General features: G+C 47.5%; 1 protein-coding gene across 1 annotated transcript in view; it reads left to right on the top strand.

Moving 5' to 3' along the window:
* Positions 1-2,733: 2,733 nt before the first annotated feature.
* Positions 2,734-18,542, top strand: part of COL6A3 (collagen type VI alpha 3 chain) — a 78,800-nt gene continuing 62,991 nt past the window's right edge. The window contains exons 1-2 of the mRNA XM_081813337.1: positions 2,734-2,933; positions 17,062-17,182. Coding sequence (XP_081669463.1) covers positions 17,092-17,182 — 91 coding nt within the window. The 5' untranslated portion in view covers positions 2,734-2,933; positions 17,062-17,091. The remainder of the gene's footprint in view (positions 2,934-17,061; positions 17,183-18,542) is intronic.

Raw genomic sequence — 18,542 nt, forward strand, 5'->3', positions numbered from 1 at the left:
TTTATTCTTATGTTAATCCCCATACATTACATCATTAGTTCTAGATGAAGTGTTCCATGATTCATTGCTCGTGCATAACACCCAGTGCTCCATGCAGAACGTGCCCTCCTCAATACCCACCACCAGGCCAACCCATCCTCCCACCCCCCTCCCCTCTAGAACCCTCAGTTTGTTTTTCAGAGTCCATCGTCTCTCATGGAGGAACTCGTTGTATTCTTGATCAAAGAAAGGATCCACCGAAAGGGAGCATCTAGCACATGACTGTGCACTCAGCCTCGTGAGCTGGGCTGTTTGGAAGAGGAGGTTGTAATCAGAGCTGCCTTGTTGGCAGCAGGTGATGCCCGGACACACGGCTCTCCGCAGTGCCCAACCCGTGGACGCCAACCAGCCAAGTGCGGCGAGTGTCCCAGGCGCACGGGGCCCAAGTCCGCACCTGCCCTGCGCACTGGGCACCCTGCGCGGGATGTGGTCTTCCCACCCGCCGCAGGGACAGTGTGGTTCCGGCTCGGAGCCTCTGCTCCTTGCTTCTTCACGTATAGGCACTGGGCAGGGAAATGGCACAGTCCAGGCCTCCCTCGCTGTCCCCCAGCCAGACGTTCTTGGAGCTGAACCCCAGGGCACAGAGAAGGGGCGAGGCTCCGGCGCCGTGGGAGGGGAGTGTTAGGTGGGCGAGTCTGTGTTTGTGAGTGGGGTTGTCAGTTCTCCGATGCCCCGAGTGGATCTGCGCTGGAATAAAGGCAGCCAGAAGGGAAGTAGAAAGCACAAAGCAGTTTACTAAGGACAGTACACTCTCAAGGTGGGAGAGAGGGCAGGTCTTTTTTTTTATGTAAGTGGGGGTCTTGGGTCACGGACAGGACAGTGTGATCTCTACTGGGGGCTCCTGCCCATCATCAGGAGGCCTCCTCCCACGGCTCAGGAGGGGGAGTTTTTGGCCCTAGGCGGGGGGTGTGGGGGTGGGGGGATGGAGTGGGGGATGGGGGGTGGCCAACCGCATGCAAATGCATTATGGTGCAGCTAGGGGGCCACCCTGGGCAGAAGCTGAAGAGGAGAGCTTGTATTCACACCTGTGGCCCTTGATCTGCCAGCCCCAGGGTGTTAGAAGCCCCAAGGCCAGGATGTCAGGCCCTCAGGCTTCTATGTGTTACCTATTGTTTTTTAAAGATTTTATTTATTTATTTGACAGAGACACAGCAAGAGGGGGAACACAAGCAGGGGGAGTGGGTGAGGGAGAAGCAGGCCTCCCGCCGAGCAGGGAGCCCGATGCGGGGCTCGGTCCCAGGACCCTGGGATCATGACCTGAGCGGAAGGCAGACGCTTAACGCCTGAGCCACCCAGGCGCCCCCTGTGTGTTACCTATTTATCCTTGCCCTTGCCCATGGCTCCTGCCTAACCAGCTGCCCACTCTGTCTGGGAGCAGGCATGGTCTCCCCGTGCTGTCTCCCCAACTTCCCTAAACTCCAAGGGGATAATCTGTGGAAAGGAGCTCATGTTACCTTCACTCTCCACACTTGGCTGTGGAAAGATCTCAAAGTCAGAAGTATCTATTAGAGGTCTCTTGATAGTTCCCATGAATCTCACCAAGAGTCGCAGGATGGAGAGCAGGGGAGGTTTGGGAGTGTCCAAGGCCAGGCTTTCGAACGAGCCCTGCCACGTACCCTGGTTTTTCTCACATGTAAAATGAGGCCATAATCTCACCTAACCAAAAAAAAAAAAAAAGACAAATATGTATTTAAAGGGGTTGGGGGTGGTGATGTTTGGGAGAAAAGAGATAATGTGTATCAAAGCGTCGTGAGATGTGCAAAGCCTGGCAATTTGTTTCTCAAGAATTTTCTTGAAACTCTGAGCAAGGAAACCATCCTCGTTCCCCTTGTCCGTGTCCTAGAATGGGACCATGGGTCTCACAGGCAGAACCATTATGTAGAGAACTTTTTATTTTTTATTTTTTTAAAGATTTTATTTATTTATTTGACAGAGAGAGAGAGACAGCTAGAGAGGGAACACAAGCAGGGGGAGTGGGAGAGGGAGAAGCAGGCTTCCCGCGGAGCAGGGAGCCAGCCCGATGCGGCGCTCGATCCCAGGATCCTGGGATCATGACCTGAGCCAAAGGCAGATGCTTAACGACTGAGCCACCCAGGCGCCCCTGTAGAGAACTTTTTAAAAAGGGGTAGCTTCATATTCTTGTCCTTTCACTGGTGAACAGAGCTCTGCTTAGCACAAGGCTGAGGAGATGCTAATTGCTGGTTTTTATATTTGAAAGGGAAGTTATTAGAAGAAGTCGCAATTCAGAAACTTCAAGAAGTGGGAGGGCGTGGTGAGGGTGGAGGGGGGAGATTGCATTTCCTGTTTTCCCTGCAGATGGTGTTGGAAAACACGGCAGGAAAACCATGGATACCCATGAAAAAAATTCCAAACTTCATTCTCTTTGCCACCAGGGGCCCAGCCCAAAAGGTGACGAGTGGAAGAGGTGGATTTCTTTTCAAGAGCTGGGGTTTGCAGGAGTCCAGCTAAAGGCTTGTAGGGTGAAGACAGCCTTCGGAGGGTGACATCAGCCTGCAGCGGGCGCCAGAAGCAACAGAGCACAGAGAGTCTGGTTTTCATTTACAGTTGGGTCAGGCCCACAGTGGGGAGGGGGAGCGGAGGGGAGGGGAGGAGGAGGGGTCGGGAGGAGGGGAGGGGAGGGGAGGAGGAGGAGAGCTGCAGGAAGCCCTGACTGTATCCTTGGACCGGGTCCAGTGTTTGGAGCTCAGTCTTCCACCGAAGGCCGCTCAGTTCTCCAGCGCTCCAGCCTCCTGCGAGGACCGCAAGGGGTTTCCTCCTCTGCCCGGAGCCCCACTCCTGCAGACAGGGAAGCAGACACCGTCAGTGGGGAAAATCATGCGAACCTAAGTGAATACAGAAGCCCAGGGACATACACGTCTTCTGATTTGCTCAGGGTAAGTGTGCGGTCCCCTCTGCTCTCCCGGGCTTGTGGGCCAGGAGGAACGGCTTCAGTTGGAGCGTTCTAGGGGGCTGTCGTGCTCGCTGTTCTGGACATGGTTCTGGTCCCTGGAAGATTCAGCTGAGGTTTCTTTCCCACTTCGGGGCCCCTGGGTTTCTGCAGCTTGGTTAAGGCCACGGCTTGCCGGTGGGCTGCAGTCGCGTGGCGCCATGGGCTTCCTCCGCCCATCCTGCAGTGTTCCTGGGTTCAAAGTCTGTTTGACGTTCTCTCCTCCTTCTGGAACTTGGGGGGAATCCTCTTTGTTAGCAGAAGTGTCTTGCGAGGCTTCTTAACTACCTGTTGAGCAGCTCTTCGGGGAGATTCTGTCCGAATTCTCCCCCACGGGCGCGTCAGGCGGGCATCCTGCCTGGGGGTTCACGTGGGCAGGGCCTGGTGGAGCATCTCTGTTGCCCTTGGGGGCTGGGGGCAACTTTGGTGCACCGGCTCCGGCCAAGTGAAGAGTTCCTCGGCCAGTACCAAGGGTTTCCTCTTTTCAGGAACCTGAGGTCACTGTTGGAATCTCTGTTCTGGGGCAGGGGAGTGGGGTGGGGAGGTGTTGCGTAAAGGAGCTGCCGAGGTCAGAGGAGAGGGGAAGGCATTTGGTGTTTGGGCCGCATGCCCAGTGGATAAGGCAGGGCTCCTAGGGCCGTGGGGCCCGCCCGGTTTGCCCAGATGTGGCAAGGGTGCCAAGTTGGGAGGCCCAAGGCCTGTTCCCGAGCTGGGACGCCCAGGATGGAAAGTGTTCTCTGACAGTTGCCAGCCTGCCTTGGGGACCCGTTTCAAGTGTTAGAAAGTGGACCAGGATTGAAGCAGGGGTGGGGTCGCTGGGAGGACCCAGGGGATTCCAAGGGGGGAGTATAAAACACAAATCAGCATTTCACAGCCTGGCTCAGGAGCACACTGAGAGGCTGGTCTGAACTCCAAGAACAAACTGCTCTGAGCGCAGGGGTGTGTCTTGCACCCAGAGTGTAGGGGTGCTGACCCGCTCCAGCCAGCTCCTCGCCCAGCACACAGCTATCTCCACATGAGAACTGTAGGATCGGAGGGCTGCAAAGGTGCTCAGAGCCCATGTGGGCAGATTCTCCTCCTCGACCTGGGATCCCCTGACCTCCCAGGGCACCCATTCTCAATACTTCAAAACACTGAACAGAAATGGCTTTAAAATCAAATATTCTTTGTTCCTAACCAAAATGATATTGAAAAGCAGCTGGCTGTTGGATCTCGTCGGAGCTTCTGAGTTCTTTGCTGGACTAAAGACAATGGCAGAGATTTTTGGTTGGAAGCCACTGAGGTGTGGTTCCCCGGTTTTCAGGATACAGAATCAGGGGCAGGGGCTCTGAGATGCTCAATGACTTGCAGGGCCTGCACAACCCATGGGTGGCTGAGATGGTAGTAAAATCTTCACCATTTCAGGAAAACAGATGGCCAAGCAATGGAGGATCCCAAGCTAACTGACATCTAGATTGGAATGGGCCATTTAATTTGTCCCCGCCCAGAGGACAGTGTCCTTCTGTCCTATTTTATTCTAAGTAATGGGAAACTTGGTTTATGTTCTCTAAGGCTCTCCCAGCTGATGGAGGAAGAAGTGCTAGGAGCTCAATGTTGGCTGGAGAATTTGAACTGTAGGATCTGAGCACCTGACCTGAGTGGGCTTCTTGCCTCATTCAGGCCACCTCTGGGGCTGGGGGCCAGAGGGGTGGGACCTGTACTTTGTTCTTAATGTAGGCTTGTTGCTGAGGGTGAAGGCACAGGGATGGGGAGGTGAGGGGCTTTTGTAGGAGCTCAACATATAGGAATGATTGTGTGGTCTTGACCATCTTTGTTGAGGCAAGGGATTGCCATTGAGGCTTATTTTTCTCTTTGCCTAGTCCGGCAGTGAGAAAACCATGAATAAGACATTGGGTGGAGAACAGCGCCACAAGCAAGGTGGAAAAGTGTGGCCATCCTGCCTTTTTCCTATGGGGGAATTGGAGGGTGTGGCCACCCTACCTTCCTGGGAGGTGGCCGGGGAAGCCTCTAGAAGGTTAGCCCTTGGCTCCAGCTCCTGGGAGGATGTGTGCCCCACCCCACCATGCTTGTGGCTCTCAGCTGATGGATTATACGGCCACTGTCCAAACAAGGGGTCTTAAGGGCATTTTTGATATAAGATCTTTCTGAATAGAAATGTCTTTGTTTCTGCATCTCCCTTTATTCTGTCCACATGAGTGCCTTTTGTCAGAACCTAACAGAGCATTGATGATAAAGTAGGAAGAACCCCCCTAACTGATAATCAATGATGGATTTCTGGCTCAAATGAGGTTCCCCATTTGACCGTGGTTTTGGGTCAGGGGGCTGCAGGGGCCACTGCTGTAAGCCAGCTTGAAATCAGCCCTCCGGCCCTTTTGGAAGTTGGTTTGAGAGTTCCTGCCTCAGGAGCTTGCTGCCCGGGGAGGTTGCTCGGTGTGTTTGGACAACCAGATAAAGTGTGGTCCTCACCAGCAGCTTGCATCACCACCCACTTTTGTGTGAAATTCCACATTTAGGGTCTAAAAGCCACCAACAAGCCACAGAGTCTGTCCTAAGGGACTGTCTTGCAGGCATGCTAATGACCTCGGCCAGAAGTTTTATTTGACAATTCATTTTTGTCACTGTTCTGTTTGGAGGAACCCGAGAGGATCTGTTATGTCTTGGAGAGGAATCACAGGCGGCTTCCCCGTCTCAATGGGACACTGTACCAGACAGCCTTTCCACGGCGACCCCCGGGCTCTCGTGGTGTCTTTGCCGTGGAAAGCACGCAGTGAGAGCCACTTCACTGTGGCATCAATAGCTGACGTTTCAGGAGGGACCTGACATTTAAAAAAATCTTGTTAGTAGCTCTAGCTGAGGAAATGGAAGCCCGACATAATTCAAATTTTAAAGCAAGGAAGCTTTAAAAAGTTCCTGCTAACTCGGGGCGCCTGGGTGGCTCAGATGGTTAAGCCTCTGCCTTTGGCTCAGGTCATGATCCCAGGGTCCTGGGATCGAGTCCCGCATCGGGGTCCCTGCTGGGCGGGGAGCCTCCTTCTCCCTCTGCCTCTCTCTCTCTCTCTCTCTGACTCTCATGAATAAATAAATAAAACATTTAAAAAAAAAAAAAGTTCCTGCTAACTCGGACGGCTTGGAACTAGACAAGGACACTTCTCTTCACTCCCTGCATTTCCAGATATGGTGTCTGTCTTTCCAGTGTAAAAATTCTGGAAGGTTATATCCTCCACTTTAAGGAAAAGATGCTGCTTGCTCCTTCTAAAGCATGGGTGACGCCCACCCTCCCCACTCATAACACACAGGGTCCTGATTTACAAAAGGGGGCTCTCCACATTATCTTGATTTTTTTTAAAGATTTTATTTATTTATTTGAGAGAGAGAGAATGAGAGAGAGCAAGCACATGAGAGGGGGGAGGGTCAGAGGGAGAAGCAGACTCCCCGCCGAGCAGGGAGCCCGATGCGGCACTCGATCCAGGGACTCCAGGATCATGACCTGAGCCGAAGGCAGTCGCTTAACCAACTGAGCCACCCAGGCGCCCTATGTTGATTTTTGAAAGCATAATTTTGAACGCCTTCTGGTCTCATAGGTCTATTCTGGGAGGGAGATGAAAGTTCGAGTTAGCACATATCATCCCGGTGTAGCCTATCCTGAAAACGCAGGCTGGTTTTCTGTCCTCTAGAGGGCGGTGTGTGTATCCCTCTGAGCTCAGGAAAAATCCCCAAGTGGTGGGAGTCCTTCAGGGTGTGGTTTCTGGGTTTGCAGGGAGTAGGTTGATAGACATCTCAGCAGGGCTCATGGGTAACGTTAGACTGTTTAAACACATATTTTTAAATGTGACTGTAATATCTGAAGTGGATATAAATTTAGAATTTTATTTTTTCTGTGCTCAGGTACTGAGGTGAAATTATGCCTTGAAACGAGGCATTCTGCACTCTCAAATAGTTTCATTACAAGGGCACTAGCCAAATAAGAACTTATAAAAGAAACATTTTGCCCACATCCCCTAAGAAAAGTTTAAGTTAACAGTAAGTTGTTTCAGAACCAAAGCGAGTTTGCATATTCAGGTCATGCTGTCTCCACGTAGGATTTTTGAACTTTAAAACTGGCAGGAATAATGTGAAGGTGAACTGATCCAGTAACTCCCAAACTTTGCATTACCGGCCCTTTGCTACTTTCTCCTAAGAGGCAACTTAGTTGAACATGTTTTTAAAAATTCACGCAGACTATCATTACGAACGTCCCATTTTAAATCTTTGTTCAGACCTATCGTTAGCTGAGATTGTTAGCCTGAGCTACCCACTGTCAGGGTCCTAAAGGACAGAATTCTAGCTCAGAGAGGAGGTATCTAACCCTCTGCGCGGTCCATGTGTTCTCATATTCGTTCAAGCTCAATGAGCCCTGCTCTGCTCCATGGGCCCGGGAGCTTTGGGATTGAGGGAGGGTTTGGGAATGACTGAGACATAGACCCCGCCCTCTGCTTGGCAAATATGCCATTTCCATTTGGCTATTTTAAATATCAAAAAATTACTACCTGGGTGGATGCTTTCTCCACACCCTTGACATTTCAGACGAGAGAATGGAGCACAGAGAGGTGAATGACCTGTCTGAGGTCACAGTGCTAGTTGAAAAGCCAAGCCAGCATTTCTGGGCGCTCCTGCCCATATTAATGTGAGCCCATCCTAAGCAGATAACCCGGGACCAGGAATATCAAGGGAGTAAAAGTTGTTAGAGAATATTTTAGGGTATCCTGTGAAGAAAGGCACTTCTTTCCATTGACCAGTCTTCTGTGGAGCTGTGTATAAATTTCCTTAGCTGAGAGGTAATTGTTTAAAAAAAAAAAAATCTGGAAAGAGTAGAAAAATAAGACAAACAGGAAAAGTTCTGCCAAACCCTTTCCCAAAGGCAAATTGTTAGTCTTTTGTAGGGGTCTGGCTGCATCTAGCAGAGCATGATCCTGCTGTTCTCCTTCCTGAATTCTAAGACTCGCAAAATACCGAGAAACATTCACGAGCTAGGACCGGCCAGGGGAACACACGGTGCAAACTAGCTCCGTAAGATTTCCCTGGTGTACGCCATACATTTAGTTTTCATGGACCCAGAGCACCGAGCATTGGCCACTGGAAGGAAGAGCTCATGGGCCAATTTAATTTGAAAATTAAAAATTGAACAGCAGCTGGAGATGACTCAGATCTCCAGGGAAGCCATTCCAGGAAACTGGTTTTTCTCTTCTGGAATCTTCATCAGTTGATTCAGCAGATCCGGGCCAGCACCCAGAGTTAGAGCCAGCTCAGCTGAGGCTCACAGATTGCCCGATGTGCCCCCGGGGTCTCTCTGTCTCTCGTGGGGGCAGCAGGAGACCCATCCCTGGTCAGGCCCAGGGAAACAGATGGAAGGAAATCTTGGCAGAACCCCACCAGTGAGAGCATCAGCCATTAGCCTTATTTTACACATAAAATAAGTGAGCCTGGGGAGATTAACTGACCATTGATGATGCAGAGGTAAGGAAGTAGAATTTTTCCAGACTTTACACTAAATCTGGTGTTGATAATATTATATGTTTCAACTTAATTAAAAAAAAAGTCTATTTTAAATAATCTTCTCTTCCAGATTTGATGGTGAATCAGAGCAGAAAACAAAGATGTTTAATTTTTCCTTACAGTGTGAGAACGTTTTAGCCACTCTGGGTCAGTCTACAGTGGAACAGCATGGTTTTGGAGAGGCCAGTAACCCCCAAAGTCCGTGGCCAGGAAAGGCAGAGAGGTGGCCCAAGGCCAGCGCCCGCCTGGAGAAGTGGCCCCGCGGGTCATGGCGTTGCCGTGGGGCGGACGTGTGTGCGATTTCTTCTGAAGTGTTTTCGAAGGCACTCTCTGCCTTAATGTTAAATCCCCTCTAGTCTCTGCGGGATGTTTATCGTTAGCAGGATAAATGGAGAAAAAGCTGTGTCTGGCTGCCTTGTTTTAAGAGGGCAGAAAGTTTTCTACACACGCGCAGCGGTATGTAGCTTTTCCAGCTACCGCAGATGTAGAACTTTCTGCTTCGTGGTTATTATCTTGGACCCTAGGAATATGTCTTCTAAATAAATTTCCATGTATCTGGCAGCTAATCTGGAGGTTCTTCAAGTTGCCTTTATGGGGGGAAGGAAGCTGACCCAGACAGTGCTCAGCACACGCTCTCGCTTGACCTCATTCAGGGGGGAGGCTACTTGCGGGAAGGAGTGGGGGGACATCCAAACCACCTCCCCCTTTCTACATTGCTCTGTTTAAATACATGAGCTGCTGAATGGGTATCGTTTTACTTGATTTTACCAGGAGGAGCCAAAGATGAAAGATCTTGAGTTGGTTACTGAGTGTCTACAAGGACACTGTGGGTGGTAGAAAGGCTAAGTGAACATAGTTCATCAGAAGAGTTAAAATTTCGCTATCACAGGAAACACGTTCAGAGCCTGGGTCAAACAGATAATGGTTTACAGATATGTGTGCGTGGCTGATATTCTCTTCCCTTGTGCATTTTCATAAAATGGAAAGATGAGGTTCAAGTTGTAAAATAAACAGTTAAAAGACCACCTTCCGATTTAGAGGGGGTTTTCTCTGGAATGTTCCAAAGCATTTGCTTTTGAGGATTCCCCCAACGCTCTTTCAAATGGCAGGAATGTATTAAATTCCACCCTCTTCCTTCCCTAACTGAGGACCTAATAAATCCTTTTTTTGCTTCCTCCCTAGGGGGTGAGAATGGGGACTCCTTTCCCAGGATTCTGGCCAGAAGGGAAGGGGAGTGAGAGAAGGAGGGAGAAGTAGGGTGGGCTGCCAGCTCGGGGCCCCTGGGGTTTCCTGAGGTGTGACTGCTGGTCTCGCAGCAGATAGGCCACACACCCTCCTGGTCTTCAAGGATTTCTTTCGCTCCTGCTTTAAATGGGACATCAGGAGTTAACAGAAGTCCTAGAACTTGATAGAAGGACCAGCCTGATTTTAAAAAGCAGTGCTTGCAGAAGAGCAAATAAATGCTCTCAAAATGGGGCCTCTGGATATATTTAAGCCTTTGTTTCAAAATGATTTCCTTGTGTGCTTGTGTGTGTCTCTTTCTTAAAAAAGATTTCCAGACATGGAAAATGAAAAAGCTTTTGAGTAGACTTTATGAAAACTAATTTCATGGAATTGCAAAATAGCTTGGGGAAGTCTTTGGAATTCGACCCAGTAGGATGGCGAGTCGGAGGTCCGTGGAGAGCCATCTTTGGAATGAGAGATGTCTTTGTAAGTTTCAAATGGACAGCTACAAAAAGGAAAAAGGCACCTCAAATCCTTTTCAGAACGAGGTAGAGTGAAGAAAGGAATTACTAATGCCACATAGAAAGATAAGAATGAAAATTTATAAATCACAAAAACAAAAACAAAAAAAAAGAATGAAAATTTAATGAAGTTCTATGACCGGATCTGTTGACTTCTGGACCCAGAATCTATCACACAAAGAAGCACCTCACCGCACCCAACCCTAGGGTCTCTAGCAGCCAATTCTGACTTTTCTTTCATATTTAAAAGAAGAGCAGCAGACAAATGGATCCTATTGACACAGAATCTGTCCCCAGAGAAGTCTATTTTTTCCCCAGAGGAGATGGGGAGTTTCCTCGGGATCTGGGCCAAACCTGGCGCCATCTCTCAGGGTTTCCTGGGGCTCTTCCCATGGGCTTTGCAAACACAGACTTTGGTTAGGATTCTGGTTCTATCTTGTTTTATCCATGTGGCCTTACCTCCCCTGGTTTCAGTTTCTCAGTTATAAAATGGGGGGGGGGGGCGGGAAGCAGCCATTGGTTTGTTGGGCAGAGGACATGAAATCCCATGGGTGAGAAAGAAGTGCCGGTAAATTCTACTTGCGCTCTCTTGTCTCTATTTCCTGGGGTGGTGGGGAGGGGTGGGGGGAGGGTAATGAGGGAGTGTCTTTGTCCTCCCTCGTTAAAAATGAACAAGTCCGGTGATCATTTGGGAAGATGATGTTTGACATCTTTTAAAAACTTCAGTTTTAAAAATTGGGACTCCATGACATGATAAATAGAATAGACTTAATTGCAAACAGAAACACTAACAAATATCCAGCAGCTGGGCTAGGAACACTTGAGCCACATGACTGGCTCCCAAGCGTGATGGCAAGAAAAGTGTGTGGGACTGAAGGCAGTTTTCCCACCTGGGAATTCAGCTCAGCCAAACCACGTGAGCTCATCAGTCATGAGTGGGGCTTGGATAACACAAGCATCGTCTCCAGAACGGGAAGAGCTTTTCCCCCTCTGTCCTCGCTCCCCTCCCCTTCCCTCTCCTCCCCTGCCCTGCCCTGCCCTGCCCTCCCCTCCCCTTCCCCTCCCCTCCCTTCCTTTTCCCTTAATATCTGGGTAGATTTTAGAAAAGATAATTCCTGTGCACTGTACACTCATTTCATTATTTTGTGTCTCAATGGGCAGCACTTCATTTGTGGGGTTACCCTTCTAAAGATGAATATCTGGGAAATAAAAGTTTTTACATGTCATTTTCAACCGATTTAAGATTCATTTTCCTTAGAGAAGAGTTGAAGTAAGTAATACCTCAGGAAGATGTTAGAGATTTCATCTCATTACAGTTTAGATTTTTTTGAGCTTCATCAAAGAGGAGAAAATTATTTTGGAATTTCTCAATAGAGAGCCTACTCAGTGTTTAATATTTGAGAGGATTCGTGGATTCTAAGAAGTCAGATGTGACGCCATGTGGGTTGCAGGGACGGTTACAAAGCCATTAGTAAGCTGCTGAACACAGTGCACCCCGTTTGTGAAAGCTGCCTGCAGGGGCCTGGGGCCCTCCCGTCCCACACCCAGCAGAGGGTAAGCAGATCTTATCTCCCGACCTGCTTTTCTCTACATGGATTGCACAATCCAGTGATTTCTTTTTTTTTTTTTAAGATTTTATTTATTTATTTGAGAGAGAGAGAGCACAAGCAGGGAGAGGGACAGAGAGGGAGTGGCAGATGGAGAGGGAGAAGCAGGATCCCCATTGAGCAGGGAGCCCAATGCGGGGCTCGATCCCAGGATCCCGGGATCATGACCTGAGCCGAAGGCAAACGCTTAACCGACTGAGCCACCCAGGCGCCCCAGTCCAGTGATTTCTGAAGAGACCCTATGATATTCTCTTGCTCTTATTCTTACACAAAAGCACTACTTAGAATCTTGCATCTTGTGCGTGGATCAGATATTTCAAACAAGTAGCTGGACTCCCTGAAAGATTCACATTAAAATTTTTCATTGAAGCGGTGGTATATGGTGCTTAAACTTTAGCGGGGAGGTAGAATAGATGCTTTTAGAATCACATGTGAACATGGATCGTATCCCCAGAAAGCCCCGTATACACAGTTACAGGTGTGCACACATTTGTGGGAGTTTGACAAATCCTTTGAAATTTGTGGATCCCATATTTTTTTTTTTTTAAAGATTTTATTTATTTATTTGAGAGAGAGAGAATGAGAGAGAGCACATGACAGGGGGGAGGGTCAGAGGGAGAAGCAGACTCCCTGCCGAGCAGGGAGCCCGACACGGGACTCGATCCAGGGACTCCAGGATCATGACCGGAGCCGAAGGCAGTCGCTTAACCAACAGAGCCACCCAGGCGCCCTGTGGATCCCATATTTAAAAAAGGTTTTGACCAATTACAATATTACAGGTTGTTTTAGAAAGGGCTGGCTATAGTTTTGGAAAGAATCCAGTAGAATTCAAATAACATGGACAATTTTCCCATAAAACAGTTTTCTAGTAGGATGCTTATTGGTGATAGAAAAATCCAATGTTTAATTTTAATAGAAAGAATCAAGAGTAGCACACATACAATGTACTTTTACATTGTTCTAAAGTGTATATCCTAAAGGTGTCTGAGTGGCATAGTTGGTTAAGAGGCTCTTGATATTGGCTCGGGTCATGATCTCTGGGTCATGAGATTGAGCCCTGTGTTGGGCTCCATGCTGGGTAGAGTCTGCTTGAGATTCTCTCTCCTTTTCCCTCTGCCCCTTCTTCCCCCCTCTAAAAGAAGTGTATATTCTCATTGAGAACACACACACACACATAAATTATAGACCTTGCATTTACTTTTTTTTTTGTCCCCAGAAGAAAAATTCGGGAATAGGTTTAACAGATGGTGGGGGAAGGGAGGTATGGCTGGATGGAAAGATCTGGAAGATTCCCAGGGTGGAGCATCGGCTTGAGGGATTTCTAGGGAGTGAAGGGGGCAATCGTGGGGCTGGTTGGAAGGTCATCCTCGGTAGAGAAAGCAAACCAACCAGCTAAGCGGTGTCTGTAGGGAGTGCCCCGAGCACCAGCCAGGACTCAACTAGGACTTGGGGACACTGTGGCAACAAAGCACCGAGCACTGGGGGCTGCCCCTTTCTATCGTATCGACCCGTGTCTAATGCGTGTTCGCCATTTCAAGCCAAGATGATTGTGCTGAGCCTTTGAAATACTGCCATTATGACCACTAGCTGTCACCTTACTACAAGAAAGAAGGATGCCCTCTTGATGACTGGCCTCCTGATCATCATGAGAACAACCTTTTCTTCGCAGTGTTGATACATTTCCAGGAGAAAGTTGTATTGACAGGTGGTTCTCTTTCCAAGCTCTCAGAATTGGAATCACAAGGTAGATTTGTCTCAGCCCAGATGAGACTTTGTTGACTTGCCTTGGAAATCCAAAAGTTCAGTGGATCTTGGAATCCACTCTCTTGTTTATGGTTTTACCTTTCTCTGTCTGGTCCACCAACTTTTGGCCTACTGGCCGAGGGCCCACACTCTGCATCTCGCTGTTCCTCAGAGCTGGGCCATGAGATCTGAACTCCAGCTTCTCCCTCTGGGCCTGACCTTTGGTGGGCAAAACCGTGCGCCTGAGCTTAGGTTTTCCTTGTGTTCGCTGCAGCTGTGTCCTTAGGTAGCAGCCTCAGAGGGGCTGCCTCTTGGTTCTCCTTGGCCCTCAATGCTGTCTTGCTGAGTAGTCCAACCGAACACTGGTCTCCTGCCAAGGCCACCTCACTAAATAGTCAGACAGACTTTCCTCTGCTATCATGACTTGTGTTGCTCTATATGACAACACTGACGATATCAGACCATCCTTAACACTGACTTCATTAGCAATGTGGGGAAGATGGAGTTCCTGCACTGTACGGTGGACAACTGTGAACAGAATCACTGGGCCCATGGAGTGCCTAGGGCAAGAGGAAGGTCTACCTGGTAAGGTCAACAGGTGCAAAAGCTTAGGCCTTACGTGGAGCCGATTTCAGAGCTCAGGTGGTACTGAGGGCAGAAATAATTTTTGCACCAGGTCTCAACGTTACATCAGATTCTCTTTTACTTTCGTAAGATTCAAGTCTTGTTCCCCAAACCTTAATATTTTGCTGCCCGATAACATCTTTTCTTCTTCCTTTCCAAGTATTATTTACGGACAAGGACAAACATTGTGCTGTTTCTTTCCAGGGGCATGGGCACATGCTTTAAGAAAATGTTTACTAGTATTTTGTTCCCATTTTAGCTCTTAGCCGTGATCACACCTCAGAGAGTTTATATTATACCTGTTAAATCGATGGTTACATTTAAGGGGTACATTGTTACCCTTACTTTTGAAAACAGGTGATTTTTCCTGTCCTTTTTTAAAAATTGTGGTAAAACAAACATGACATAAAATTTACCATCTTAGCCATATTTTAAAAAATATTTATCTATTTATTTTTGAGAGAGAGAGAGAGTTGTGGGGGGAGGTGAGGGAGAGAGAATCCCAGACTGCCCTGTGGATCCTGACGCGGGGCCCAATCTCATGACCGTGAGCTCATGATCCAAGCTGAAAGCAAGAGTCAGATGCTTAACCCACTGAGCCACCCAGGCGCCCTCCATCCTAACCATTTTTAAGTGAACAGTGCAGTAATGTTAACTGTATGCACCTTGTTGTGCAATGAATCTCTAGAATTTTCTCGTCTTGCAAAACTGGAACTCTTCGTTTGTTGAGCATCTCCCCCCTCCCCGTTCCCCACCCTTTGGCGACCACCGTTCTATTTTCTGTTTCTAGCCGTTGGACTACTTCAGATACCTCCTCTAAGTGGAATCTTGCAGCATGTGTCTTTTTGTAAAAGGCTCATTTCACTTCTCACGGTGTCTGCAAGGTTCGTCCACGATGTCACATATGATAGGATTCCCTTCTTTTTTAAGGCTGAGCAGTACTCCACTGTATGTGTATCCCACATTTATCTTTACCTGTTTGTCCATCGATGGGCATTTATGTTGTTTCTACTTCTTGACTGTTGTGACAAATGCTGCAATAAATTTGGGTGCGCAGATATTTCTTTGCAATCCTGTTTTAGTTATTTTGGATGTATGTCCAGAAGTGGTATTGCTGGGTTATATGGTAATTCTATTTTTAATTTTTTTGAGGACCCTCCCTAGAGTTTTCTATAGTGGCTGCACCGTTTTATAGTCCCACCAACAGGGTACCAAGGTTCTAATTTTCCTGCATCCTCATCGATAATAGTTGTTTAATATTTTTTTGATAGTAGTCATTCTAATGGGTGTGAGGTGATATCTCATTGTGGTTTTGATTTGCATTTCTCTGATGATGAGTGATGTTGTGCATCTTTTCATGTGCTTAATGGCCGTTGGTGTATCTTCTTTGGAGAAATGTCTACTCAAGCTCTTTTCCCATTTTTAAGTTGGATTATTTGCTGTTGTTGCTGTTGTTGAGTTGTGGGAGTTCTTTATATATTCCGGATTTGAACCATTCATCAGATACATGGTTTGTGAATGTTTCTCCCTTTCTGTAAGTTGCCTTTCACTCTGTTGATGGTTTCCTTCGCTGCAAGAAATTTTTGTTTGATCAAGTCCCATTTGCTTTTAGTGTCGTATCCAAGAAATCCTTGCCAAATCCAATGTTATGAAGACTTTTATATTTTCTTCTAGGAATTTTAGAGTTTCGGGTCTTACATTTAGATCTTTAATCTATTTTGAGTTAGTTTTTATAAATGTTGTAAGGTAAGCATCTAATTTTGTTCTTTTGCATGTGGATATACAGTTTTCCCCGCACCATTTGTTGAAGACTGCCCTTTCCTTATTGTGCAGCCTTGGCCCTCTTATGAAAGATCATTTGACCATATACATGAGGTGAGAGTTATTTCTGGGATCTCTGTGTCCTTCCATTGGTCCGTATGTCTGTCTTTATTCTAGTACCATCCTGTTTTGATGACTGTAGCTTTGTAATATGTTTTGAAATCAGGAAATGTGACACCTCCAGCTATATTTTTCTTTCTCAAGATTGCTGTGGCTCTTCTGGGTCTTTTAAACTTCCATATATTTTAGGATTTTCCCCCCCTATTTCTATGAAACAAATGCCGTTGGAATTTTGATAGAGCAGGGGTGCTTTCTGATTTGGGGTAAGGGGAGGGTGTTGTTTGTAGGGCAAAGGTCTGGTGACGCAGGCTACCAAGCCCATCTGAGCATGAGCTTGGCTGGTTGGAAGTCACGTGTGCAGCCCCCAGCTGGTGCGTGGCTATGGGAGATCATGTAGCAACGTGGTCAACCCTCAGGTCTGGCATCACAGGCTTGGTAATTCAATGTCCTTGGACGTGTTCCATTCTGAGATTGGTAGTTGGCATCAGCAGGTTTTTGTTGGGAAAAGAGTGCTAAATAGAGAGTAAGGGCAAGATTTGAAGTGGGTCCAGAGGCCATGGTTGTGTTTGCACACACTCTAATTTGGGCAAAGCCCATTTTCTCCATAAACTGAAGATTTCCTGTGGGATTCTTTCAAACCTCGTCTACACAATTAAGCTGGGTGTCACAGACCTGCTACTCTTTGGGTCCACAAGTACCTTTACTCTTGACTCCTTCTGCCATTTGTTTGGTGACTTGCTGCTCGCCTCAATCTGAGAAGAAGCAAGGTTTAATTGCCCCCCCCCCTTTTAAGCTACGGCCAAAGGTATATAATCACTAGATTCAAAGATCCTCATGTATTCTTTAGTCAAAACTACATTTCATAAAAGGGATAAATCCTTGATGTACTAGTTTGTAATCTGTCGAAACTGATCATTTTACTTTGCCCTATTTTCTCGTTCAGGTTCCCACTTGGTGCTTAGACACATTCAAAATGAGGAAACATCGGCATTTGCCCTTGGTGGCCGTGTTTTGTCTCTTTCTCTCAGGCTTTTCTCTTACCCATGCCCAACAGCAGCAAGCAGGTAAGATCCAGAAACATTTCTTACTTTTATTCAAAGGAGTATGTTCTCTGATTGTAGATCTTAGACCTCACGAGCTTGAGATAGAACTTAGACATACTTTGAAAGGATGGTGAAGCCCTTTGTTACAGGATGTTCATTCAGCATACAGACTTTTCCAGATGCTCTGTATCCAGGGAGAGACAGCTTATTTTTACTAAAACTTGGGTTTGATATCTTGGAGTTGGTTTGCAGGTGGTTTGTTTTTACACTGGGTATGAACAGAAAGTTTGTTTCACAAATATTTTACCCAATGAAGAGCTTTTCCACATTTCTGGCACTGGTTTGGTCTCACAGCATATAAAACCAGGACAAGACAATTATTGAGAATAAACATTTTTCTTGAAAACAGAACACATAGATCACCCTCCCTCTATAACTCTGGGCACAAAAAGACATTTTTCATCTAGAATCACCCCATCTTTAAAAAAAATTAGTTTTTCAAACCGTTTTAAAAAATAGATGTGAATTAACCCTCTCAAGGATTTGCTTGCAGAGTTTTAGAAAACTGAGAAGTGCTTCATGCATTGTGAGCTCAGAGGGATGGCCTTGGGTCTTCTTCTCCTTTGCCTGGAGAGTGGGCCTTGGGCAGGGATTCTCCCACTGGGCTCCCTGGTCCTTAGATGGCAGGGAGCTGAGCTCCACCTCACGGAAAGGGGAGCATTACTTGGGGCATCCGGGCAGCCTAAGGTAAGTAGAGTCCAGGAGCTGGCTGTGTGAGGCCAGCCTGGCCCACAGCGCAGAAGGGCACTCGGCCCCCCCATAGCCTGGCACCCTGAGCCCCCTGCTTCCACTTTCGAGAGAGGACTGGATTCATCTTTGAAAAAGATAAATAACATCCCACATCTGCAAAGGCTTTTCTGGCCCTGAGAAAGATATAGTAACTAGTTAGAGTACCTTTCTTCATGCTAAAAAGACAGAAAAATGAGACACTGCCTTTCACTACAGTTACATCAGTCTTCCCTTAAGGAAGACCTCTTTATTACATTTATTTTTCTCGCAAATTACCCAAAGCGGCGGAGGCTAGTTGATGTAAAGCAGTAGAAGTTTTCACGGTTCCTTCTTCTCAAGGCCCAGTCTCAGAGCCCCGACTGAAGGATGATGAACTCATAAAATGCTGGTTGGCGATCTCTGATGGGATAGCCTTCTGGTCTCATCAGGTGGGTCTTGGGGCTCAAACTGTCACAAAGAATCATGTCTGAGTTAAAAGACACTCCAGGGAATGCTCCCCCTCCATTCTGGAGCCTGCCACTGGCTCACGTATGGGGCTCATGGCATATGGAACTTGGGCCATATGCAGCCATCGAGTCCCCGTGCCCAGGTC

This window comes from Leptonychotes weddellii, chromosome 3 (assembly GCF_054177405.1).
Source record: "Leptonychotes weddellii isolate Sample4059 chromosome 3, ASM5417740v2, whole genome shotgun sequence".
NCBI classification, from domain to species: domain Eukaryota; kingdom Metazoa; phylum Chordata; class Mammalia; order Carnivora; family Phocidae; genus Leptonychotes; species Leptonychotes weddellii.